Genomic DNA, 26945 nt, shown 5'->3' with positions numbered 1-26945 from the left:
CAGTAAATGGGAAGGGGTTTGGGCCCATTGGAATTTTGTACAGTCTGAGTGTAATGGAAGGGATTCATTGAGATTGTGAATAGGAAGAAGTTTGGGTTCATTCGATTTTGTACAGTGGAAATAACTGGGAAGGGGTTTGAATCCACTGGAATTCTGTGCAGTCGGAATGAATGGGAAGTTTAAGTCCATTAGGATTGTATACAGTGGGAGTGAAGGAGAAGGTGTTTGTATCACTTAGGAATGTGTACGGTGGTAAGGATTGGGAAGGTATTTGGGTCCATTGTTACTGTGTACAGTAAGAGGAAATGGGAAGGGGTTTGATCCCATTGTACTTGTGTACAATGTGAGTGATTGTAAAGGAATTTGGCTTCAGTGAGATCATGTTGAGTGGGAGTGACTGGGAAGGTTATTTGTTCCTTTGGTATTGTGAATGGGAAGGGGTTTGGGAAAATTGGGATTATGTACATCGAGAGTGAATGGTAATTTGGGCGGCACGGTAGCACAGTGGTTAGCACTGCTACTTCACAGCTCCAGGGTCCTGGGTTCGATTTCCGGCTCAGGTCACTGTCTGTGTGGAGTTTGCACATTCTCCTCATGTCTGCGTGGGTTTCCTCCGGGTACTCTGGTTTCTTCCTACAGTCCAAAGATGTGCGGGTTAGGTTGATTGGCCATGCTAAGAAATTGCCCCTTAGTGTCTAGGGATGCGTAGGTTAGAGGGATTAGTGGGTGTAATATGCAGGGATATGGGGATAGGGCCTGGGTGGGATTGTGTTCGGTGCAGACTCGATGGGCCGAAGGGCCTCTTTCTGCATTGTAGGGATCTGTGATTCTATGAACTGTTTTAATGCAGTGGGACTGTGTACAGTGGGGGTGAATGGAAAGGCCTTCAGGTCAATTGTGATTACGTGCAGTGGTAATCAATGGCAAGACGTTCAGGTCTATTGGGATTGTGTATGGTGGGAGTGAACGGGAAGGGGTTGGGTCCATTGCCATTAATGCAGTCTGAGTAAATGGGAAGGGTCCATTGAGATTGTTTACATTTTAGTGAAGAGCAATGGGTTTGGATCCATTGTGATTGTGTACAGTGGGGATGAATGTGAAAGGATATAGTCCATTTGGACTGTGCACAGTGGGTGTGAATGGAAAGGGATTTGTGTCCCTTGAAATTTTGTACACTGGGAGGAAATGGGAAGAGGTTTGGTTCCATGCAGATTGTGTGCAATGGGCATACTTGGGAAGATGTTTGGGTCCACTGGGATTGTATGCAGTGGGAGTGAATGTGAAGGGGTCTAGTTCCATCCTGTTTGTGTATAGTGGGAGTGAATGTGGAGAGGTTTGGGTCCATTAGGATTGATCGGGAAGAGTTTGGACCATTGCAATTGTGTACAGTCGGATTGAATGGGAATGGTTTTTAGTCCATTGTGATTGTGTATAGTTGGGGTGAATGGGAAGTGGTTCGGGTCCATTGTGATTGTGTATAGCTGGAGTGAATGGGAAGTGGTTCGGGTCCATTGTGATTGTGTATAGTTGGAGTCCCACTGCACACATTTGGCTCCGTTCCGATTGTGTGCTGTGGGAATGATTTGGAACTGGTTTGGATCCACTGGCATCACGTATGGTGGGAATGCATAGGAAATGGCTTGGGTCCATTGGGATTGTATACAGTGGGAGTGAATGGGAAGGAGAGTGAGTCCAGTGGGATTGTATACAATGGGAGTGAATGGGAAGGGGAGTGAGTCCATTGGGATTGTGTACAGTGGGAGTGAATGGGAAGGGGAGTGAGTCCAATGGGATTGTGTACAGTGGGAGTGAATGGGAAGGGGAGTGAGTCCAATGGGATTGTGTACAGTGGGAGTGAATGGGAAGGGGAGTGAGTCCAATGGGATTGTGTACAGTGGGAGTGAACGGGAAGGGGAGTGAGTCCAATGGGATTGTGTACAGTGGGAGTGAACGGGAAGGGGAGTGAGTCCAATGGGATTGTGTACAGTGGGAGTGAACGGGAAGGGGTTTGGGTCCATTGGGATTGTGTACAGTGGGAGTGAATGGGAAGGGGAGTGAGTCCAATGGGATTGTGTACAGTGGGAGTGAATGGGAAGGGGTTTAGGTCCATTGGGATTGTATACAGTGAGAGTGAATGGGAAGGGGAGTGAGTCCAATGGGATTGTGTACAGTGGGAGTGAATGGGAAGGGGAGTGAGTCCAATGGGATTGTGTACAGTGGGAGTGAATGGGAACATAGAACATAGAACATTACAGCGCAGAACAGGCCCTTCGGCCCACGATGTTGCGCCGACCAGTTAAAAAGCAATGACCCTCTAACCTAAACCAATCCCTTTCCATCCATAAACCTATCCACGGATCTCTTAAATGCTCCCAAACTAGGCGCATTTACAACTGCAGCAGGTAGGGCATTCCAATCCCTCACCACCCTCTGGGTAAAGAACCTACCCCTGACATCCGTCCTATAACTACCACCCCTTAACTTAAAGCTATGCCCCCTCGTGCTAGCTTTCTCCATCCAAGGAAAAAGGCTATCACTGTCCACCCTATCTAAACCTCTAATCATAGAACATAGAACATAGAACACTACAGCACAAACAGGCCCTTCGGCCCACGAGTTGCTCCGATCACATCAACACCTATCTATAACCCCCAATCCCATAAAACCCCATATACTCATCCAGAAGTCTTTTAAAAGACCCCAGCGAAGTCGCCTCCACCACCACTGACGGCAGCCGATTCCATTCACTCACCACCCTCTGAGTGAAAAACTTACCCCTAACATCACTTCTGTACTTTCCTCCCCGCACCTTAAACCTGTGTCCTCTCGTAGCGACCATTTCAACCCGGGGAAATAGCCTCTGAGAGTCCACCCTATCTATTCCTCTCAACATTTTATAAACTTCTATCAGGTCGCCTCTCAACCTTCGTCTCTCCAGGGAAAAGAGTCCCAGCTCCCTCAACCTAACTTCATAAGGCATGCCTCCCAGTCCAGGCAACATCCTTGTAAATCTCCTCTGTACCCTTTCAATAGCTTCTACATCTTTCCTATAGTGAGGCGACCAGAACTGCGCACAGTACTCCAAATGAGGCCTGACAAGGGTCTTATAAAGTTGCAGCATTACCTCCCGACTCCTAAACTCAATCCCTCGATTAATGAAGGCCAGTACACCATACGCCTTCTTGACCACCTCCTCCACCTGCGAGGCCGATTTAAGAGTCCTGTGGACCCGGACCCCAAGATCCTTCTGCTCCTCAACACTACCAAGACTCCTGCCCTTGATAGTGTACTCGTTCATCCCGTTGGTTCTGCCAAAATGGACGACTACGCATTTATCCGCGTTGAAGTCCATCTGCCACTTCTCCGCCCAGTCCTGCATCCTATTTATGTCCTGCTGCAACTTTTGCCATCCTTCCAGACCATCCACAACACCACCGACCTTCGTGTCATCGGCGAACTTACTTACCCATCCTTCCACTTCCTCATCCAGGTCATTTATGAAAATGACAAACAGCAAGGGTCCTGGAACAGATCCCTGGGGCACTCCACTGGTGACTGACCTCCATTCAGAAAAAGACCCATCCGCAACCACTCTCTGCCTTCTGCAGGCAAGCCAGTTCTGGATCCACAAGGCCAAAGGCCCTCGGATCCCATGCCCTCTCACCTTCTCATCTTATATGTTTCAATAAGGTCCCCTCTTAGCCGCCTTCTTTCTAACGAAAACAACCTCAAATCCCTCAGTCTCTCCTCATAGGACCTCCCCTCCATACCAGGCAACATCCTGGTAAACCTCCTCTGCACCCTCTCCAAAGCCTCCACATCCTTCCTATAATGTGGGGACCAGAACTGCACACAATACTCCAAGTGCGGCCGCACCAGAGTTTTGTACAGTTGCAACATGACGCTGCGGCTCCTAAATTCAATCCCCCTACCAATAAACACCAAGACACCCTATGCCTTCCTAACAAACCTATCTACTTGATTCCCAACTTTCAGGGATCTATGTACACATACACCTAGATCCCTCTGTTCATCCACACTATTCAGAGTCCTACCGTTAGCCCTATACTCTGCACATCTGTTATTCCTACCAAAGTGAATTACCTCACACTTTTCCACATTAAACTCCATCCGCCACCTCTCGGCCCAGCTCTGCAACTTGTCCAAGTCCCCCTGTAAACTATGACTCCCTTCCTCACTATCTACCACACCTCCGACTTTGGTGTCATTAGCAAATTTACTAATCCACCCAACTATACCTTCATCCAGATCATTTATAAAAATTACAAACAGCAGTGGCCCCAAAACAGATCCCTGAGGCACACCACTTGTAACTGAACTCCATGACGAATACTTACCATCAACCACCACCCTCTGTCTCCTATCTGCTAGCCAATTCCTGATCCAATTACCTAAATCACCCTCAATCCCATACATCTGCATTTTCTGCAGAAGCCTTCCATGGTGAACCTTATCAAACGCTTTACTAAAATCCATATATACCACGTCAACTGCCTTACCCCCATCCACCTCTTTGGTCACTTTCTCAAAAAACTCAATAAGGTTAGTAAGGCACGACCTACCCTCCACAAAACCATGCTGACTATCTCCAATCAATTCATTACTCTCCAAATAACTATAAATCCTATCCCTAATAATTTTTTCTAAAACCTTACCCACAACAGAAGTAAGACTCACCGTTCTATAATTCCCGGGGAAGTCTCTGTTCCCCTTCTTAAACAATGGGACAACATTCACTATCCTCCAGTCTTCTGGCACTATACCTGAGACCAACGACGACCTGAAGATCAGAGCCAGGGGCTCTGCAATCGCCTCTCTTGTCTCCCAGAGAATCCTAGGGTAAATCCCGTCCGGCCCAGGGGACTTATCTATTTTCAAACCCTCAAGAATATCTAGCACATCCTCCTTATCAACTGCAATACTGTCCAGTTTACAACCCTGTAACCCAGTGTTCTCCACAGCTACATTTATGTCCCCCTGCGTGAACACCGAAGAGAAATATTGGTTCAATGCCTCTCCAATCTCTCCCGGTTCCACACATAACTTCCCACTGCTGTCTCTAACTGGCCCTAATCTTGCCCTAACCAACCTTCTGTTCTTAACATATCTATAGAACGCCTTAGGATTCTCCTTAATCCTATCAGCCAAAGTCTTCTCTTGTCCTCTTTTAGCCCTTCTTAACTCACTCTTTAACTCCCTCCTAGCCAATCTAAAGCTTTCTAGTGCACTACCTGAGCCCTCAAGTCTCATCCGGACATAAGCCTCCTTTTTCTTTTTAACCAGCGAATCAACTTTTTCAGTGCACCACGGTTCCCTAGCTCGACCAATACCTCCTTGCCTGACAGGGACATACATATCAAGGACTCGCAGTAGCTGCTCCTTGAAAAAACTCCACATTTCGGACGTTCCCAGACCCTGTAGTCTCCTAGTCCAACCTATGCTTCCTAATTCTCTCCTAATAGCCTTATAATTACCCTTCCCCCAGCTAAAACTACTGACCCGAGGTTCATGCCTATCCCTTTCCATCACTAAGGTGAACGTAACTGAATTGTGGTCACTATCACTAAAATGCACACCAACTTCCAAGTCTAGCACCTGGTCTGGCTCATTTCCCAGCACCAAATCCAATATAGCCTCACCTCTAGTTGGCCTATCTACATACTGAGTCAAAAAACCTTCCTGCACGCTTTGTACAAAAACTGACCCCTCTAATGAGCTAGAGCTATAGCTATTCCAATCAATATTAGTAAAGTTAAAGTCCCCCATAACAATTACCCTATTACTTTCACTCCTATCCAGGATCGTCTCTGCAATCCTTTCCTCAACCTCTCTAGAACTTTTAGGAGGTCTATAAAAGACTCCCAACAGGGTGACCTCTCCTCTCCTATTTCTAATCTCAGCCCATACTACCTCAACAGACAAGTCCTCATCAAACTTCCTCTCTGACACTGTGATACAATCCTTGACTAATAATGCTACCCCTCCCCCCCTTCTACCTCCTTCTCTACTCCGACTGAAGCATTTGAACCCCGGGACCTGCAGCAACCATTCCTGACCCTGCTCTATCCACGTCTCTGAAATGGCCACAACATCAAAGTCCCAGGTACTGATCCACGCTGCAAGTTCATCCACTTTATTGCGAATACTCCTCGCATTAAAGTATACGCATTTCAAACCCTGCTCCGCTCCACCCCCACGATGCCATGCATTGCAGTCCCCATCTATGCCCCCCTCACTTTCACCCCCTCTACTCAGGATCCCACCCCCCCTCTGAATCAGTTTAAACCCCCCTGCACAGCCTTTGCAAATTTTCCCCCCAAGATATTGGTTCCCCTCTGATTCAGGTGTAGACCATCCCTCTTATAGAGGTCCCACCTTCCCCAGAATGAGCCCCAATTGCTCAAGAACTTGAACCCCTCCCTCCTGCACCATCCCCTCAGCCACGAGTTCAAACTTTCCCTCTCCCTGTTCCTCTCTAAACTATCCCGTGACACAGGCAAGAGTCCCGAGATAACCACTCTGTCTGACTTGGCCTTAAGTTTCCACCCCAACTCCATAAATTTCTGCTTAATATCCCCTTCCCTTAACCTCCCTATGTCATGTGTCCCCACATGAACTATGACTTGGGGCTGATTTCCCGCTCCCTTAAGAGTCCTGAACACCCGCTCTGAGACATCCCGGACCCCAGCCCCTGGGAGGCAACACACCAGCCCTGAATCCCTACCATTACTTCTGACTCTCCTATCCGTCCCCCTAACTGTGGAGTCCCCAAGGGAAGGGGAGTGAGTCCAATGGGATTGTGTACAGTGGGAGTGAACGGGAAGGGGAGTGAGTCCAATGGGATTGTGTACAGTGGGAGTGAACGGGAAGGGGAGTGAGTCCAATGGGATTGTGTACAGTGGGAGTGAACGGGAAGGGGAGTGAGTCCAATGGGATTGTGTACAGTGGGAGTGAACGGGAAGGGGAGTGAGTCCAATGGGATTGTGTACAGTGGGAGTGAACGGGAAGGGGAGTGAGTCCAATGGGATTGTGTACAGTGGGAGTGAACGGGAAGGGGAGTGAGTCCAATGGGATTGTGTACAGTGGGAGTGAACGGGAAGGGGAGTGAGTCCAATGGGATTGTGTACAGTGGGAGTGAACGGGAAGGGGACTGAGTCCAATGGGATTGTGTACAGTGGGAGTGAACGGGAAGGGGAGTGAGTCCAATGGGATTGTGTACAGTGGGAGTGAACGGGAAGGGGAGTGAGTCCAATGGGATTGTGTACAGTGGGAGTGAACGGGAAGGGGACTGAGTCCAATGGGATTGTGTACAGTGGGAGTGAACGGGAAGGGGAGTGAGTCCAATGGGATTGTGTACAGTGGGAGTGAACGGGAAGGGGACTGAGTCCAATGGGATTGTGTACAGTGGGAGTGAACGGGAAGGGGAGTGAGTCCAATGGGATTGTGTACAGTGGGAGTGAACGGGAAGGGGAGTGAGTCCAATGGGATTGTGTACAGTGGGAGTGAACGGGAAGGGGAGTGAGTCCAATGGGATTGTGTACAGTGGGAGTGAACGGGAAGGGGAGTGAGTCCAATGGGATTGTGTACAGTGGGAGTGAACGGGAAGGGGAGTGAGTCCAATGGGATTGTGTACAGTGGGAGTGAACGGGAAGGGGAGTGAGTCCAATGGAATTGTGTACAGTGGGAGTGAACGGGAAGGGGAGTGAGTCCAATGGGATTGTGTACAGTGGGAGCGAACGGGAAGGGGAGTGAGTCCAATGGGATTGTGTACAGTGGGAGCGAACGGGAAGGGGAGTGAGTCCAATGGGATTGTGTACAGTGGGAGCGAACGGGAAGGGGAGTGAGTCCAATGGGATTGTGTACAGTGGGAGCGAACGGGAAGGGGAGTGAGTCCAATGGGATTGTGTACAGTGGGAGCGAACGGGAAGGAGAGTGAGTCCAATGGGATTGTGTACAGTGGGAGTGAACGGGAAGGGGAGTGAGTCCAATGGGATTGTGTACAGTGGGAGTGAACGGGAAGGGGAGTGAGTCCAATGGGATTGTGTACAGTGGGAGTGAATGAGTTACATGATTTGCTTTGAAGTTTCTGGCATGTGTGTTGGTGGAGAATATTAAAAGAATTTTTTTGTGGCCTGCAAAGTCACATGGAATTGTTTGCTCACAGTAATTCAATCTTTCCTAATCTATATTTAATTGGATAGATCTCATTCAGAGCCTTGGTTTCGGGTATCGCCTCGATGCCCATCTTGATTGAGATGATTCTGTCTTCTCATTCTGTATTGCTTGGGTAGATGGCTCTCGGATTGGTTGTGATGAACAGATTCCTGTCACACTCCTCTTTCGCAGTGCCCCTCCCCTCCTCTCCAACAACGCTGAGTCTGAGAATGGCTTCTTGCTGAACTCTCCACCCAGTACCCTTGCCGTTTCTCTTCCAGTGAGGAGAGTTGTCTCAAGCCCATATCTGGTCTTTGCAGAGGAGGTGTGAATGAAGTTGCAGCGATCAGTTGTGGTTCGCATTTCAACCCTTCATTCTCAGTATTTCGTTCTTCCCTTCACCCCCTCTGTCTCTCCCCCTCCTCTCTCTCTGTCTCACATTCTGTGTGTGTGTGAGTGTGTGTGTCTCTCTCTCTGTGCGTCTCTTTTTCTGTCTCACTTTATCTATATTTTCTGTCTTTCTCCACCCCCCCACCTCTCTCACTGTCTCCCTCTATCTCTCTATTTCTCTGTCAGTGTCTTTCCCTCTCTGTCACTCCAGCAGTGTCAGTGTCTCTTCTCTCTCTCCGTCTCTCTCTGTCTGTTTGTGTCCTGTCTTTCCTCTCTCTGTTTGTCTCCGTATCTTGCTCTCTCTGTCTCTCTCCCTCACTCATTCTATCTTTCTCTCTGTCTCCCTCTCCCTCTGTCTCTCTGTCTCTCTCTCTCTCTCTGTCTCCCTTATTCTCTATCTCTCTCCCTCCCACCCTTCCTCTCTCTCTCTTTCTCTCTATGTCTCCCTTTCACTCTGTCTATCTCCCTCTCTCTGCCTCTTTCTGTCTGTCTTTCTGCCTCTCTCTCACAAGAACTATCCTGTCTTTATGTCCATCTCACTGCAATGTGGCATCTTAATCTCTGGCCCCAGTATATCCCTGTTGAAACAGCCACATCAACGGAAACCAGAACTCATTCCCTTAAAATACTCCTGAAATGAACACCTACCCAGAATGTCCAACCAAACTTTACTCCTGTTTAAAAGGAAGCCTTCAAATATTTCACCTCATCCCTGCACATTTTCACATCTATCTATCTATCTATCTATCTATCTATCTATCTATCTATCTATCTATCTATCTATCTATCTATCTATCTATCTGTCTATCTGTCTGTCTATTGATCTATCTGTCTGTCTGTCTGTCTGTCTAACTAACTGTCTGTCTGTCTATCTATCTATCTAGCTATCCATCTGTCTGTCTCTGTCTCTGTCTGTCTCTGTCTTGTCTGTCTGTCTGTCTCTGTCCGTCTGTCTGTCACTGTCTGTCTGTCTGTCTCTATATCTGTCTATCTATTTCTCCCCCTATTGCTCCATCGATGGACTTATTCAGTCATCTGTCCCCCAGATCTTTGCATCCGCAGTCTTTTTCTTTTTCCATCCCTTTTCTCCTCTCGTTCTTTCACTTTTTACACACTCACTTCTTTGTCCATGTGTCAGTCAGCTCCTCCTCGCTGCCGAGTGGGACCTGCCTTGCCACTCAGGTACCCCCGCCTGTTCCCCCTGCACACTCAGTCCCCCAGCCTCTGGCCATTTCTCCGGCTCCGCGGGTGTGCTCCTGGAGTTGCCGCAGTGCCCTTGCCCCGCGCCGCTGTGTGGCCCTCAGGAGGGGGGGCAAGGGGGGGGTGGGGAGGTGGCTTTGGTCAGGGTGCAGCCAGCACAGCAAGTTTCTCGCTGGCCCTCTCTGCTTGCCTCATCGTCTTCTATTTTTAGTGGGGATGCCTGAGACGTGGTCCTCTATTCCTTAATATGGGTGTGTAACCCTCTCCCACCAGTCGCTGTCTTGGGGGCAGGCACTGATTGCCAGTCGAGGCATTTGCCGACGTTACAGCTTTCAGCTGGGAGTCACTGACTCTTTCCTCGGGCATCCTGCGTCTGGCCGTCTTCTCTTGCCAGAGAGAGAGAGAGAGAGATCACCGGACAGCTTCCCAGAACTGCGACCCAGAGAACTTCACCTTCCTAAACACCTGGGTTCCCTCTACTGTTTCAATTACAACCCTCCCCCCTTCCTCCATCTCTCTCTCTCTCCCGTGACATTCCCCCCCCTTACATCCAACGCAAGATGAGGTGCCTGTGGCTCATCCTGGCCGCCGTGTGCCTGGCGCCCGGCTGGGCAGAGGAGGGCATCGACATCCCCGAGTACGATGGCGTGGACCGTGTGCTGCACCTCTCCCTGAAGAACTATAAGCAGGCACTGAAGAAGTTTGACATCATCTGCCTCTACTACCATGAGTCCATCGAGGACGACAAGGTCTCCCAGAAGCAGTTTGAGTGGGAGGAGCTGACACTCGAGGTAAATGGCGCCCACCTGCCCGCGCACATCCGTGTGTCCCCCCCACACCCACCCCCGCGAGCCAGTTCACGCTCACTTACGCGGCGCGCCCATGAAACCTGACGGGATTTGGACGAGAAACGAGCCACCAGTTTGACCCGGGTTAAGATCTAAAACAAATCGGTGGCAATAGGGTGTTGGGAGAGCACAGAGAGTAGGGGGAATGGCTGAGACCTGAGCAGAGGGAAGCAGAGGAAGAATTCAGTGAAGTCAGGAACGGTAGTATTTTTCGTGCGAGCGATTCAAAGGTGTGTGTCTGTGTTAGTTTGTGCGTTTTTCAGTGCGTGTCTGTTAGTGCGTGTTTATGTTCTTAGATCTGTGTATGCGTCTGTAGGTCTGTGTGTCTGTGCTACTAGATGTGTTTGTGTCTGTGCCTGTTTTTATGTGTAAGCATTTACCTGTGTTTGTAGTGTGTATGTGTTTGTGTGCTGTTTGTAAGAGTGTTTGTGTGTGTATACGTACATGTATGTGCCTGCGTTTGTGTGTCTGTTCAGAAGTGAGTATTTGTCTATGTTTGGGTGTGTGCCTGTCTGTGTGTGCACGTGTATGTCTGTTCTATTGTTAGCTCAGTACTGACCCTCTGACAGTGCAGCACTCCCTCAGTACTGACCCTCTGACAGTGCAGCACTCCCTCAGTACTGACCCTCTGACAGTGCAGCACTCCCTCAGTATTGACCCTCTGACAGTGCAGCACTCCCTCAGTACTGACCCTCTGACAGTGCAGCACTCCCTCAGTACTGACCCTCTGACAGTGCAGCACTCCCTCAGTACTGACCCTCTGACAGTGCAGCATTCCCTCAGTACTGACCCTCTGACAGTGCAGCACTCCCTCAGTACTGACCCTCTGACAGTGCAGCACTCCCTCAGTACTGACCCTCTGACAGTGCAGCACTCCCTCAGTACTGACCCTCTGACAGTGCAGCACTCCCTCAGTACTGACCCTCTGACAGTGCAGCACTCCCTCAGTACTGACCCTCTGACAGTGCAGCACTCCCTCAGTACTGACCCTCTGACAGTGCAGCACTCCCTCAGTACTGACCCTCTGACAGTGCAGCACTCCCTCAGTACTGACCCTCTGACAGTGCAGCACTCCCTCAGTACTGACCCTCTGACAATGCAGCACTCCCTCAGTACTGACCCTCTGACAGTGCAGCACTCCCTCAGTACTGACCCTCTGACAATGCAGCACTCCCTCAGTACTGAACCTGGGGATGCTTCAGGAGAAATTAGTTGCTCAAAGCTCTGTAGTGGACTTTGGCCTTTAAATTCTCTCCCATGCGACCCATGTGTCCTGCTTGTTATCTTGTGTCTTCCTGGCTCCAGATATGGTTACGATATCTTGAATCAAGAGATTATTCTAACTTAATGCAGAACTGGATACCGAGGGGTGGGGCTGAGGGCGGGGTGAGGATGAAGTGCAGCTCCAAGAGGAACTGGGAATGAGGTCCGTGTCCATATATTCACAAGTCGGATATGCCGCAAATTATTAACCAAAGCCTCGATTTACGCACCCAGGCTTTCTTCAAACCCAGCCACCCTGGCCTGTGAGCATTGCCTTGCCTAGGCTGGTACGTCAGTAGATGGCATGATCTCAGGATTCTGCATAGTTAAAGATGTCTCACCCGAGCAGCTTGCTAACAGCTGATGTGAAGAAATGTTGGCTTTGGACCAGGCATTGAGTGATGTCCAAACTCGTCAATGTTGCTTGGGTTGCATCAATCTGACACCTCTTGCTTAGGTAGCGTTTCCCCTCTGGGAGCTGAAGGATCAGACCCATATCTTAGATCCTGTCGCAGAATAGAACTTTGTGCCGCCCTATCAGATGAAAAGAGGCCACTCAGCCCACTTTAATTGTGCTGGCCCAAATGATCCAATTAGTCTTGCACTGCTCTTGCCCACCTCCCCCCCCACGTCCCCTGTACATTTCTCTGTCTCACGTATTTCTCCAATTCTCCCTTCTTGAAAAATTGCTATTGAATCTGCTTCCACCGCCCTTTCAGATCCCAACAATTAATCATTTATCCTCACCTTCAACCTCCTCTCTGCTTCTTTACTGGTTCTCTTCAATCTGTGTCTTTCTGGTAACCAACCCTCCTGGAAACACTTTCTCCTCATCCACTCCATCCAAACACATCCTGATTTTGTACGCCTCGATTAAATCCCCCCTCCGCCGCACCCCCCACCCCCCCCAACTAACCTTCTCTGCTCCAAGGAGAACAATCCCATTTCTCCCCGACTCCCTGTATCGACTGAAAACCCTTGTCACCGGAAATGTTCTTATAAATCTCCCTCTATACCTCCTCCGAGGCCATGAGAGACTTTCTAAAGTGCAGGGCCTGGAATTTAGACCAAATATCCTAGCTGCGACTGAGCCAGTGTTTAATAGGAACATAGAAAATGGAAGCAGGAGTAGGCCATTCAGCTCTTCAAGCCTGCTTGCCATTCATTCGGATTATCAAAATCAATATCCTTATTCCTTCCTTCCCTCCATGTCCCTCAAAGGCTTTAGCCCCAAGGGCAATATCTTATTTCTTCTTGAACTCGCAAACGTTTTGGCTTCATCTACTTTCTGTGGTAGGGATTTCCATAGAAATACCCCTCTCTGGGTGAAGAAATTTCTCCTCTAAAAGCTTTGCCCCTTATCCTCAAACTAAGAGTCCTAGTTATGGACTTTCCCACCATGGGGAACGTTCTTTCTGAATCTACCTTGTCTAATCCTGATGGAACTTTATAAGTTTCTATGAGATCTGCTCTAAACTCCAATGAATATAATCCTAATCGACTTAGTTGAGGGTGTGTCTGAACAGGCCAGGGCTGCTTTCTCTCAGAAGGAAAGAATTGATGGGTGACATGATAGAAATATGTCATTTTGAGATGAGGAAGGGACTGCGGGCTGGGTCAGACACAGGGGTGACATTTTGGCTTGCGGATAAGAATAGAAAGAGAGGCAGATCATTGATGTCAGACAGTCATCAATGATCTGCAATGATGTACATCCAACTGGGAATTCAGGAGGAAAGTCTTCACCCAGAGAGCAGTGCACCTTGGCTCCGCAGGGAGGGTACAAAGTTGATCATGTTGTGTGAAATAGGAGTGGGAGTAGGCCACTTGGCCCCTCAAGCCTGCTCTGCCATTCAACGGCTTATCTAAGTTTGTTTCAAGTTATACATTCCATATCTACCCACCTCCCCCCTCCCTCACCACCACCACCACCCCCCTGTCCCCGTTTCCCCCCAACGTCCCTCATGTGATAACACTTGATTCCCTTACCCAACAGGAATCTATCCGCCCCGAAATATAAATAAAAAATATTCAATGAACCCACCTCCAACATCTCCTGAGGCGGAGAGTTCTGACGGGGAAGCTTGTTGAGGTGTACAAAATAATGAGGGACATAGATAGGAAGAAATCTTTCCCCTTAGTAGAGGGGTCAATAACCAGGGGGGGCTTAGATTTAAGGGACGGATTTAGAGGGGAGTTGTGAAACTCATCCAGATGTTTCTCACCCGGAGGGTGGTGGGAATCTGGAACTTGCAGCCTGAAAGGGTGGTAGAGGCGGGAACCCCCACAGTATTTAGATGAGCACTGAAATGTCATAGCACACAAGGTCAAGTGGTGAAAAGGGGGAGTAGAATAGATCGGTATCTGATGGTTGGCACAGACACATTGGGCCAAAGGGCCTCTACGACTCTATAAGTTTGAGAGTCACACAGTCCTCTGGGGCTGTGTTGAGTCCATGCATTGTCCATGTTCAATCATTGTTGTGTACTGTATTGCTGGAGTACTGTGTGCAGTTTTGGGCGCCGCACCTGCGCAAGGATATTTTGGCCCTGGAGGGAGTGCAGAGGAGGTTTACTAGGCTGATACCGGAGTTGAGGGGATTGAGCTATGAGGAGAGGCTGAATAAACTAGGCTTGTACTCGTTAGAGTTTAGAAGAATGAGGGGAGATCTCATTGAGACGTATAAGATGATGAATGGGATGGATAGGATAGAGGTGGAGAGACTCTTCCCGCTCAGAAAGGACAGTAGGACTAGGGGGCACAGCCTCAAGATAAAGGGGAGGCGGTTTAGAACGGAGTTGAGGAGGAACTTCTTCACTCAAAGGGTGGTGAATCTCTGGAATTCTCTGCCCGTTGAAGTGGTGGAGGCTGCCTCGCTAAATATTTTTAAGAAGCAGGTTGATGGGTTCTTGATAAGAGAGGGGATTAAGGGTTATGGGGAGAGGGCGGGAAAGTGGAACTGAGCCACAACAGATCAGCCATGATCTTATTGAATGGCGGGGCAGGCTCGAAGGGCTAGATGGCCTACTCCTGCTCCTATTTCTTATGTTCTTATGTGTCCTAATTCCGTGCTGTATCTGTGTTTACTCTGTGTTGGGCCATGTTGGTTCCATTTTGAGTTTGTGTTATGCCTGTGCTCAGTCCATGTTGTGCCTCTGTTTGTTCATGTCATATTCTATCATGTGTATGTTGGGCCCATGTTGTATCTGTGTTGTGTTTATCTTCTCTCTCTGTTGGTCCATGTTGCATTGTGTCAAATCCGTGTTGTGTCTGTCTTTGCGCCCATCTTTGGTGTGTTTTTCTGGGTTGTGTTTGCAATGTGTTGGGTCTGTGGTGAATCCGTGTTATCCCCATGTGAGGTCCGTGGTGAATCTGTGTTCTGTCCATATTATATCCCTGTTGGGTTTGAGTTGAGTCCATGTTGGTGTATTTTGGGTCTGTGTTGGTTTCAAGGACAGATGGAGGGATTTGGAGATTTGCAGTTGGTGATAAATATTTCTTTCCTCTCTGCCCACCCCCCCACCCTTTTGCCATCGTGCTGCTCCCACCAGTTAGCAGCCCAGGTCCTGGAGGATGAGAGCATTGGCTTCGGCCTAGTGGATGCTGAGGAGGATGATGCTGTTGCTAAGAAACTGGGTAAGTCAAACACACTGATTTCTCTTCAATGATGGAGACTGCTGACTGGAGAGGGAGGAAGAGGGAGGGAGGGAGAGGGAGGTGAGACAGGAGGGAGATAGGAAGGGAGGCTCAGAGAGGGGGTAGCAAGTGAGAGGGGAAGGAGGGAGAGGGGGAGAGGGAGGGTGGGGGACATGGAAGAGGGCAAGGGACGAAGGGAGAAAGCGATGGGAAGAGGGAGGGAGACGGGGAGGGAGAGCAATGGGGAGAAAGAGGACTGGGTGCGAGGGGAAGGAGTGAGAGGGAGGTAGAGGGAGAGGGAGGGTGGGCGAGATGGAGGAGGGACAAGAGGGCGAGGAAGGAGGAGGGGGTTGAAAGTGAGAGCAGAGAGAGGGAGGAGAAAGAGGGAGGAAGGGGGAAGCGGGAGGGGAAGGGAGAGAGGGGGAGAAGGAGAGGAGAGGAAGAAGTGGAGGGACAGGGCGAGAAAGGGAGGAAGATAGATGAGTGGCAAAAGGGAGAGAGAGGAAGACAGTGGGAGGGGAAGGCAAGAGGGGAGAGGGAGGCAAGGGGAGAGGAGAGAATAGGAGGGGAGGGAAGGGAAGGGTGGAGAGTAGGGGGAGGCAAACATAAGAGGGAAGGCAAGTGTTGGGCAAATAAAGAGTGGTGTGCTCTCTCACTCTCTGCTCCATCCTGACCCACCCAGAGCAGCAGGGTGAAGGCCATACTCCTCAGTGATAGGATTAGGGTATCAGGAGGGCTATTCATTGAAATCATTGTCTTTCTTTGCCCCTTGTCATGTACCAGGTTTGTCTGAGGAAGGCAGTATCTATGTTTTCAAAGAAGATAATGTGATTGAGTATGACGGAGAGATGGCTGCAGACACTATCGTGGAGTTCCTCTTAGATGTAAGTCAAGGTCCTTTCTCATGACATTGAAGGAGGGGTGGAGGGGGCAACAAAGGGAGAACCAAGGTAGCAGGCCAGAATCCTGCAATGACTAACTCACCTCCTGACTCCCTAAAGCCTGTCCACCATCTATATAACACAAGTCAGGAGTTTAATGGAATTCTCTCCAACTGCTTGGATAAGTACAGCTCCAACAACACTCAAGAAGCTCGACACCATCCAATACAAAGCAGCCCTCTTGACTGACACTCCATTTCCCACATTCAACAATAGAGTTGAGCAATAAATGTTCACCTTCCGAATGATGGGCATATATCATGATAGAATAATTAAAAATCTACTCTCCAATTCCCTCAGTTAGACCACACTTGGAGCACTGTGCACAGTTCTGGTCCCCATATCCCTCGGTTAGACTACACTTGGAGCACTGTGCACATTTCTGGTCTCCATATCCCTTACTTAGACTACACTTGGAGCACTGTGCACAGTTCTGGTCTCCATATCCCTCAGTTAGACCACACTTGGAGCACTGTGCACAGTTCTGGTCTCCATATCCCTTGGTTAGACCACACTTGGAGCACTGTGCACAGTTCTGGTCTCCATATCCCTCAGTTAGACCACACTTGGAGCACTGTGCACAGTTCTGGTCTCCATATATCACTTGATCAAGCCAATATTTTCACTGAGGGGAGGGAAGAGAAATGAGAATCATCAATACAAGACAGTCACTGATAAATCCAGTTGGGAAATCGGAAGAAATATCTTTCCCTTGGGAGTGACGAGACTGTGGAACTTGCTCACACAGTTGAGGTGAAAAGTGTCAATGGATTTGAAACAGATGAGGGAGAAAAGAATAAAAGGATACGGTGATGGTGGGAGATGAAGACAGGTTGGGAGGAGGGCCACGTGGTACAGAGACACCAGCATGGACTTAGTGGGCTGAATGGCCTTTCTCCATAATGTTTACTTGCTGTCATTCTCTCTCTTCTGCACCGAGTTTTATCCGTCTATGTAATTTCTCCACAGCTACTAGAAGATCCTGTGGAGCTGATAGACGATGAAGGCGAGATTGAGTCCTTTGAGGATAATGAAGATGAAGTCAAACTGGTCGGTTATTTCAAGAACGAAGACTCCGAACGTAAGGGCCTCTTTCAGAAAGCATCGCGATAATCTGATACTTCTCACTTCCAAATCCCACCCCTCCAAACCCTGTCCCTCCAATCCCCTCACCTCTAACCCTGTCCTCTCTAATCCCCTCCCTTCCAATCTCTTTCCAACAACCCTTATCCCTCCATTACCCTCCCCTCCAAAAACCTCTCTTCCAATGACCTCCCTCCTTCCTCCTCCTCGCCAATTTCTCTCCCCGACATCCACCCTGCAATAACTCCCCCTCCAGTCCTCACTTCCAAACCCCACCCTTCCAAACTCCTTGCCATCCAATACCCCTCCCTACTAATCCTCCAAACTTCCACACCCCCTCTACTCCAACTCCCTTCCCCTTCAACCTATCACTCCTCCAATCACCCTCTCCCTCCTATTTCCTCTCCTCTATTCCCCTCTCCTTCAATCCCTCTCCCCTTCAATCCTGCTCTCTGTCTCACACTGCTCCACATGTGTTCTAACTGAAGGCTATGGAGACCTGAAATGTGTGCAGTGCTCCAAGTTTGGACCAACTGAGGGACACAGAGTGCTCCAGTTGTGGTCTACCCAAGGGATATAGAGACCAGAACTGTGCACAGTGCCCCAAGTGTGATCTAACAGAGAGATACGGAGACCAGAACTGTACACAGTGTTCCAAGCATGGTCGAACTGAGGGATTTGGAGACCCAGAACTATGCACAGTGCCCCAAGTGTGGGCTAACTAGGATTTTATATGAGCTCTGTTGAGTTATTTTCTTTCTATTCCTTAGATTACAAAGCTTTTGAAGAGGCAGCAGAGAAATATCAACCTTATATTGCTTTCTACGCAACATTTAATAAGCGAGTGAGTATTTTAATTATTCTTCACCAAGTTGTGTATCATGGTCTTTGTATCTGGGGTTAGTCTAAATGGAGCCAATCTGATTAGATGACAACTCTCCAATGAGGAACGTCCTGGTAAGTGAGGGGCAGAAATAGCACTTTATGACAACCATTGCTCACCAGATCACCAATTGGCAGTGGCTCTCTCAGAGCCAGCAGTGATGAGTTCCCCACACTCTCCGCCACTCGTGGGGCCAAGCGGCCATTATTGCAGCCTTTGAGGACAATGTTGCTGTTTCCAGGAGCTTGCTATGTGCAACTTGGCTGCGACATTATTAACATTACAGTAGTGACTACATCACGTGGAGTGAACATGGTATTTGAATGAAGTGCAGTTACAATATTTCAATGCAGCGGAGTGAGGATTGTATTGGAATGGAGCGGAGTGAGGATTGTATTGGAATGGAGCGGAGTGAGGATTGTATTGGAATGGAGCGGAGTGAGGATTGTATCGGAATGGAGCGGAGTGAGGATTGTATTGGGATGGAGTGGAGTGAGGATTGTATTGGGATGGAGCGGAGTGAGGATTGTATTGGGATGGAGTGGAGTGAGGATTGTATTGGAATGGAGTGGAGTGAGGATTGTATTGGGATGGAGCGGAGTGAGGATTGTATTGGGATGGAGTGAGGATTGTATTGGAATGGAGCGGAGTGAGGACTGTATTGGAATGGAGTGGAGTGAGGATTGTATTGGAATGGAGCGGAGTGAGGATTGTATTGGAATGGAGCGGAGTGAGGATTGTATTGGAATGGAGCGGAGTGAGGATTGTATTGGAATGGAGCGGAGTGAGGATTGTATTGGAATGGAGCGGAGTGAGGATTGTATTGGAATGGAGCGGAGTGAGGATTGTATTGGAATGGAGCGGAGTGAGGATTGTATTGGGATGGAGCGGAGTGAGGATTGTATTGGGATGGAGCGGAGTGAGGATTGTATTGGAATGGAGCGGAGTGAGGATTGTATTGGAATGGAGCGGAGTGAGGATTGTATTGGAATGGAGCGGAGTGAGGATTGTATTGGAATGGAGCGGAGTGAGGATTGTATTGGAATGGAGTGGAGTGAGGATTGTATTGGAATGGAGCGGAGTGAGGACTGTATTGGAATGGAGCGGAGTGAGGATTGTATTGGAATGGAGTGGAGTGAGGATTGTATTGGAATGGAGCGGAGTGAGGACTGTATTGGAATGGAGTGGAGTGAGGATTGTATTGGAATGGAGTGGAGTGAGGATTGTATTGGAATGGAGCGGAGTGAGGATTGTATTGGAATGGAGTGGAGTGAGGATTGTATTGGAATGGAGTGGAGTGAGGATTGAATTGGAATGGAGCGGAGTGAGGATTGTATTGGAATGGAGTGGAGTGAGGATTGTATTGGGATGGAGTGGAGTGAGGATTGTATTGGAATGGAGTGGAGTGAGGATTGTATTGGGATGGAGTGGAGTGAGGATTGTATTGGGATGGAGTGAGGATTGTATTGGAATGGAGCGGAGTGAGGACTGTATTGGAATGGAGTGGAGTGAGGATTGTATTGGAATGGAGCGGAGTGAGGATTGTATTGGGATGGAGCGGAGTGAGGATTGTATTGGAATGGAGTGGAGTGAGGATTGTATTGGAATGGAGCAGAGTGAGGATTGTATTGGGATGGAGCGGAGTGAGGATTGTATTGGAATGGAGCGGAGTGAGGATTGTATTGGAATGGAGCGGAGTGAGGATTGTATTGGAATGGAGCGGAGTGAGGATTGTATTGGAATGGAGCGGAGTGAGGATTGTATTGGGATGGAGCGGAGTGAGGATTGTATTGGAATGGAGCGGAGTGAGGATTGTATTGGAATGGAGCGGAGTGAGGATTGTATTGGAATGGAGTGGAGTGAGGATTGTATTGGAATGGAGCGGAGTGAGGATTGTATTGGAATGGAGTGGAGTGAGGATTGTATTGGAATGGAGCGGAGTGAGGATTGTATTGGAATGGAGTGGAGTGAGGGTTGTATTGGGATGGAGCAGAGTGAGGATTGTATTGGAATTGAAAGAGTGACTGTCAATATATTATTAATTCCCTTGTTAAGGGAATTGCAAGTTAAACATGCGGCATTGATTGTCCTATAAGGAGTCACAGCTGGATTACTTTGGTGTGAGAGCTTCTTGTAAGTTAGTGGCACTGAGGAAGTGTCTTACAATAAAAAGGCTTGAACCTAAAATGCCAGTCTGTATTGATTCTTCTATTGCATCTATTTATTGTGAGTAACAATGATAGCAGAGGATGAGATTTGAGCTTGGTGACTGTTTTTGCCCCAGTCCTCTGTTGCTAACAATTCCAGTTGTGGAATAGCAGAAGGAAGGTGTAAAATTGCAAGTTTTGACTATCCATCGATATGTTTCTGACTCATATCAGCAATGGAAGGGTGAAGTTACAATGAGGACCAGAGTTACTTCCATACCCTGAAAGAAGTAAAGTGTCGCATTAACTTTATCATTACCATTCAAAAGCAAGGTGAGGTGCGTGGTATTTTCGGAGCGGATGATCGGGAAGAAAGCGGAAGACTGGATCTTTTGTTACAGTGTTTGGATACGTTTTACAAAAAGGATGAGTTATTGGAACCTGAGCAACCTTTGATAGGTTTAGGAAATCAGGTGATCAGTTCATGGGAGAACGTATCATGGATTTTGATAAGTGTTGCAAGAGAGTATGGAAATTAGCACTTGATACTTCCCATATTGGCCTTTAAGTTACAGGACTGTGTCGGCATTTCCCATATTGGTAGCCTTGTGGTACAAATCAGGTTCAATTCTGGGGGAAGGAATCTCTCCTGGATCAGAAAGCCACAGGCCTTCAAAAATTTCTGGGCAAACGTTTGTCCCCAGCCACTCTCTTAGCCAATGTACACAAAAATACCTTGAAATAAAGAATAGAGCATTCAATAGTGGCTCGATTTCAAGGTCAACCTAAGATTAGGTGAAAATTCCAAAACATAGATGGGGTTAGTGACAGGAGGTTTGAGAATGGTCGTACCCTAGCTGGTCTGAAAATTGGGACAAAAAGCGTGCCTGGGACAGTGACCGTAGATGTTTCAACCCAAAACATGTATGTATATTTCCGGTGCGATTCCCAATAAGTGATGCATACAGCGAAGGGACTGTGTTTCTGAAGTAACCCATGAGATGGATCCAACTAAGACCGAAAATGATATCAGTGACTGCCATAAGAACAAAGAACAACACAGCACGGGAAACAGACCCTTCGGCCCAACAAGCCCGCGCTGCCATTTTAACATTGTGAGTGCCCTCTTCTACCCTTGACCTTTGTCTACACCTATTGGACTTCCATGATGGAATTGTATTGGTGACTGAGAGTTTGAATCCAGTGACGAACAAATTGATACTTAGCTCCTTTAAATGTGCAGTTTTGGACAGTGGTTGCACTTCTACAGTGTGTGGTTTGGACCGGCTTGACTGCTATCTGGGGTCTCTTGATGATGTGGAGATGTTGGCGTTGTTTTGAGGTAAACACAGTAAGAAGTCTCTCAACACCAGGTTAAAGTCCAACAGGTTTATTTGGTAGCAAACACCACTAGCTTTCGCAGCGCTGCTCTTTCATCAGCTAAGTGGGAGTTCTGATCACAAACAGGGCAGATACAGACACAAACTCAATTTATAAAATAATGGTTGGAATGCGAGTCTTTACAGGTAATTAAGTCTTAAAGGTACAGACGGTGTGAGTGGAGAGAGGGTTAAGGACAGGTTAAAGAGATGTGTATTGTCTCCAGCCAGGACAGTTAGTGAGATTTTGCAAGCCCAGGCAAGTCATGAGGGTTACAGATAGTGTGACATGAACCCAAGATCCTGGTTAAGGCCGTCCTCATGTGTGCGGAACTTGGCTATCAGTTTCTGCTCAGCGACTCCACGTTGTCGTGTATCGTGAAGGCCACTTTGGAGAACGCTTACCCAAAGGTCAGAGGCCGAATGCCTGTGACCGCTGAAGTGTTCCCCAACAGGAAGAGCAGTCTTGTCAAGCAGTGTTCATTCATCCGTTGTCGTAGCGTCTGCATGGTCCCCCCAATATACCATGCCTTGGGACATCCTTTTCTGCAGTGTAATAGGTAGACAATGTTGGCCAAGTTGCAAGCGTATGTGCTGTTAACCTGGCGGATGGTGTTCTCATGTGAGATGATGGCATCCATGTCGATGATCCAGCATGTCTTGCAGAGGTTGCTGTGGCAGGGTTGTGTGGTGTTGTGGTCACTGTTCTCCTGAAGGCTGGGTAGTTTGCTGCGAACAATGGGCTGTTTGAGGTTATGCCATTGTTTGAAGGCAAGAAGTGGGGGTATTGGTGAGATGTTCATCTTCATCGGTGACATGCTGAATTCTCCAGAGAAGGTGTCGTAACTTCTGCGCTCAGGGAAAGTTCTGGAAGACGAAGGGTACTTTGTCCATCGTGTCCCGCGTTTGTCTTCTGAGGAGGTTAGTGCGGTTTTTCGCTGTGGCACGTCGGAACTGCCGATCTCTGAGTCGAGCGCCATATCCCGTACTTAAGAGGGCATCTTTCAGCGTCTGGAGGTGTCTGTCACAATCCTCCTCATCTGAGCAGTTCCTGTGTATACGGAGGGCTTGTCCATAGGGGATGATTTCTTTAACCTGTTTAGGGTGGAAGCTGGAGAAGTGGAGCATTGTGAGATTGTCTGTGGGCTTGCGGTTCAGTGAAGTGCTGAGGTGACCATCCTTAATAGAGATGTGTGTGTTCAAGAATGCAACTGATTCTGGGGAATGGTCTATGGTGGGATGGAACTTGTTGACATCATCATATAGTTGTTTCAGTGATTGTTTCACCATGGGTCCAAGGGAAGAAAATGTCATCGATGTATCTAGTTTATAGCATCGGTTGAAGGTGCTGTGTGGTGAAGAAGTCTTGTTCAAACCTGTGCATAAAGATGCTGGCATATTGAGGTGTGAATTTGGCTGTTCTGTGTGTCTGGATGAAGAACTGGTTGTTGAAGGTGAAAATATTGTGGTCCAGGATGAAGTGGATGAGGTGTAAAATTGCATCTGGACATTGGCAGTTGTTGGCGTTGAGTACTGAGGCAGTTGCAGCAATGCCATTGTCATGGGGGATGCTGGTATAGAGCGCCGAGACATCCATTGTGACAAGGAGTGCTTCTGGTTCAACTGCTCCATGTGTGCTGAGTTTCTGTAGGAAGTCCACAGTGTCACAACAAAAGCTGGGGGTTCTTTGTACAATGGGTTTCAGGATGCCCTCGACATAGCTGGAGAGGTTCTCACACAGAGTCCCATTGCCCGATACGATGGGACAGCCGGGTGGGTTTGCCTTGTGTATCTTTGGGAGGCAGTAGAGATCTCCAATATGGGTGTAATGGGATGAGAGCACAGACGGTGCTCTGAAGGGCTGGATCCAAGGTCTTGATCAGTCTGTTGAGTTGACAGGTGTGATCTTTGGTCAGATCTGCAGATAACTGTCTGTAGTTTTCCTCGTTGTTCAGTTGTCAGTACACTTCTTTGCAGTAATCTATTCTGTTCAGTATGATGATGGCTCCTCCTTTGTCTGCTGGTTTGATGACAATGTTGCGGTTGGTCTTGAGAGCGTGGATGGTGTTGCGTTGTGCTTGGGTGATGCTCGGGGCTGTCTTGTGAGTGCGGTTGATGAATCTGGTGTCGATGCACCTCCTGATGGTTTGGGCATACAAGTCCAGTCGAGGGCAGCGGCCTTCCGGAGGAGTCCAATTGGACTCTTTCCTCTTCGGTTGCTGCACTGCGGATCTCTCTGTCGGCTGTTCCAGTTCATTGGCTGTCTCGTTGTGTCCGCTGTTGGCCTCATGGGGTTTGTGGAAGAACTCCCGTTGCCTCAGTCGCCTGATGGCTTCCTCTGAGTCTGCTGAGAAACTGATGGATTTATTTTGGTGGTGGGGCAGAAATTGAGCTCTTGACTAAGAACTTCAATTTCATCTGGATGAAGTGTGTAGTCCGACAAGTTGACAATGGACTTCCCTGCGGTGGTACTGATTTTTACTGTGGTACCAGGTGAGGCTTGGTTGCTGCTGGTGGTGATGCCGAGTTTCTCAAGTTTCCTGTTCTTGGTGTGCATGTAGATGGTGTAGTTGCTTTGTCTGTAACACAACAAGACATTAGTATCTCACGAGAGACCACATTAGTAGTGATAAACAGGTTAATCCCTGCAATCTTACAAGGGAGAACCACCTGTTTGGAGGATGTTAACGTATCGTCATCTCTGAATCTCTCTCCATTGTCTGTAGCTTTAAGACTTGATTACCTGTAAAGACTCGCATTCCAACCATTATTTTGTAAATTGAGTTTATGCCTTTATATGCCCTGTTTGCGAACAGAACTTACCTGATGAAAGAGCAGCACTCTGAAAGCTAGTGGCTTTTGCTCGGACATAAACCTGTTGGACTTTAACCTGGTGTTGTGAGATATCTTACTGCATCTCTTGATAAGACAGACTGGCAGAAGGCCAGGGAGTATGAAAGCTCTACTTGCCTCAGGTTCAGAGATGACGATACGTTAACATCCTCCAAACAGGTGGTTCTCCCTTGTAAGATCGCAGGGATTAACCTGATTATCACTACTAATGTGGTCTCTCATGAGATACTAATGTTCCTGTCGGCCTACAATGAAAAAGGCTCAGATGACATGAAAAACAATCGAGCTACGGCGTTTGAAAAATATGTGGAACTGCATTTTACTCAATCAGATTATTACTGCTTAGTAATATTACTACTAATATTAGTAATAACATTACTACTAATATTAATATTACTATTAATATTACTATTAGTATTAATAAGAGATTTATTGAGATTTATTGCCAGAGATTTATTGTCAAAGCATTCACAAAGTTTTGTTAACCACTCAGAATAGGAATTTGGTGGACAAAAAGAAGATAATTTTCAAATTACACAGACATCCAGCACCACAGAAACTGGAGATCCTATTTCAAGGTGTGGGAATGTTTGATAATGGATGCGGTGACCTGATTAAACAAAGCATTGCTCAATGTGCATTAAATATGGCGAGAGTCCATCACATCCTATTGTGAGCTTGCTACTACCCAAGGAGTGTAACAGCACAATAGTAATGGACTTGAAAGTTTGGGACAAGGATAAGGGTATTCATATTTTACACTTCATAGCCAACCGGATTTAGCCAATCCACTGCGATACATAGTAAAGGCAAAAGGTCCGTTGTTGATAAGATCCAGATGGAGAGGAACAGGATTAGGAATTCCAACAAAGTTCATGACAGATAATGATGGGGAATTTGCTAGTGGGGAGTTTCGAGATATGTGCAAAAATCTAAACATTGCAGTAATGCACACTGCAGCTACGAGTTTATTTACAAAGAACAGCACAGCACAGGAAACAGGCCCTTCAGCCCTAGAAACCCATGCCGCCCATTTTAACACACTCAGTGAGTGCTCCACTCCAGTCCCTCGTCGCTCGTCGACGCTCCCGTCCACCTGCAGTGGAACTCTACAATAAAGGGGGTGGGAATTTAGGGAATTATATGTACCCCAGGTTAAGGGAGAGCCAATTAAGGGACAATTTATTGATGCCAATCAGCCTAAAAAGCACATTTTTGGGATGTGGGAGGAAACCAGAGCACCCGGAGAAAACCCACGCAAGCACGGGGAGAATGTGCAAACTCCCACAGACACTGATCCAAGCTGGAGATCCAACCCGGGTCCCTATAACTGTACAGCAGACAGTGATAGTCACTGAGCTGTCATGTTGCCCTTCAGATGGTCCAGTTTAAGCATACACTAACAGACGTGAAGCACTAGGCAACTCTCGAAGCAACATCCAAGAGTAGCCCTCGCACAACCCACCGGGTGTATGCCCCTCGTTGGACAACAAGGTGGGCCGAATCGCCTGTTTAGTAAAGGTCCTTGTCAAAGAAACCCTGTGGTAATAAACAACATGTTATATAAAATATTGACTGATCAATCAGACTGCAAATTGCAACCAGCATCGACATGGTCAGCGCAAGCAAAGAACTTTTTGCAAATGGCTTGGGGGGGGGTGGGGGGGGGGGGGGGGGCAGGGTTAGTCCAAACGGCTTGGTGTATAGAAGAATCCAAAGTTGCCTTCTGTGCCATCAGATGGTCCCCTTGATCTAGAAGGACAAGCATTACAGCACGCTACGGTGCAGAGGGACCTGGGGGTCCTTGTGCATGAATCACAAAAATCCAGTCTGCAGGTGCAGCAGGTGATCAAGAAGGCGAATGGGATGCTGGCCTTTACAGCGAGGGGGATAGAATATAAAAGCAGGGAGGTCTTGCTGCAACTGTACAGGGCACCGGTGAGGCTGCAGCTGGAGTACTGTGTGCAGTTTTGATCGCCGCACTTGCGGAAGGATATATTGAAGGGAGTGCAGAGGAGGTTCACCAGGCTGATACCGGAGATGAGGGGGTTAGACTATGAGGAGAGATTGGATAGACTGGGTCTGTACTCGTTGGAGTTTAGAATGCTGAGGGGGGAGTCTTACAGAGACTGATTGATTGGGTAACA

General features: G+C 48.1%; 1 protein-coding gene across 2 annotated transcripts in view; it reads left to right on the top strand.

Moving 5' to 3' along the window:
* The first annotated feature begins 10043 nt into the window (after positions 1-10043).
* Positions 10044-26945, top strand: part of LOC145351973 (calsequestrin-1-like) — a 37473-nt gene continuing 20571 nt past the window's right edge. Inside the window, exons 1-5 of one of the 2 annotated variants that reach the window (XM_080201817.1) lie at positions 10044-10556; positions 15428-15512; positions 16296-16396; positions 17423-17534; positions 18307-18384. In XM_080201817.1, the coding sequence (XP_080057943.1) occupies positions 10326-10556; positions 15428-15512; positions 16296-16396; positions 17423-17534; positions 18307-18384 (607 nt within the window). In that variant the 5' untranslated portion in view covers positions 10044-10325. The remainder of the gene's footprint in view (positions 10557-15427; positions 15513-16295; positions 16397-17422; positions 17535-18306; positions 18385-26945) is intronic. The other variant, XM_080201816.1, reaches the window with a different exon arrangement.

Source organism: Carcharhinus amblyrhynchos, chromosome 13 (assembly GCF_965287045.1).
Source record: "Carcharhinus amblyrhynchos chromosome 13, sCarAmb.v2.hapA, whole genome shotgun sequence".
Classification (NCBI taxonomy): Eukaryota; Metazoa; Chordata; class Chondrichthyes; order Carcharhiniformes; family Carcharhinidae; genus Carcharhinus; species Carcharhinus amblyrhynchos.
Note: the sequence above shows the minus strand (reverse complement) of the source record. Positions and strands in the feature narration are given on the sequence as shown.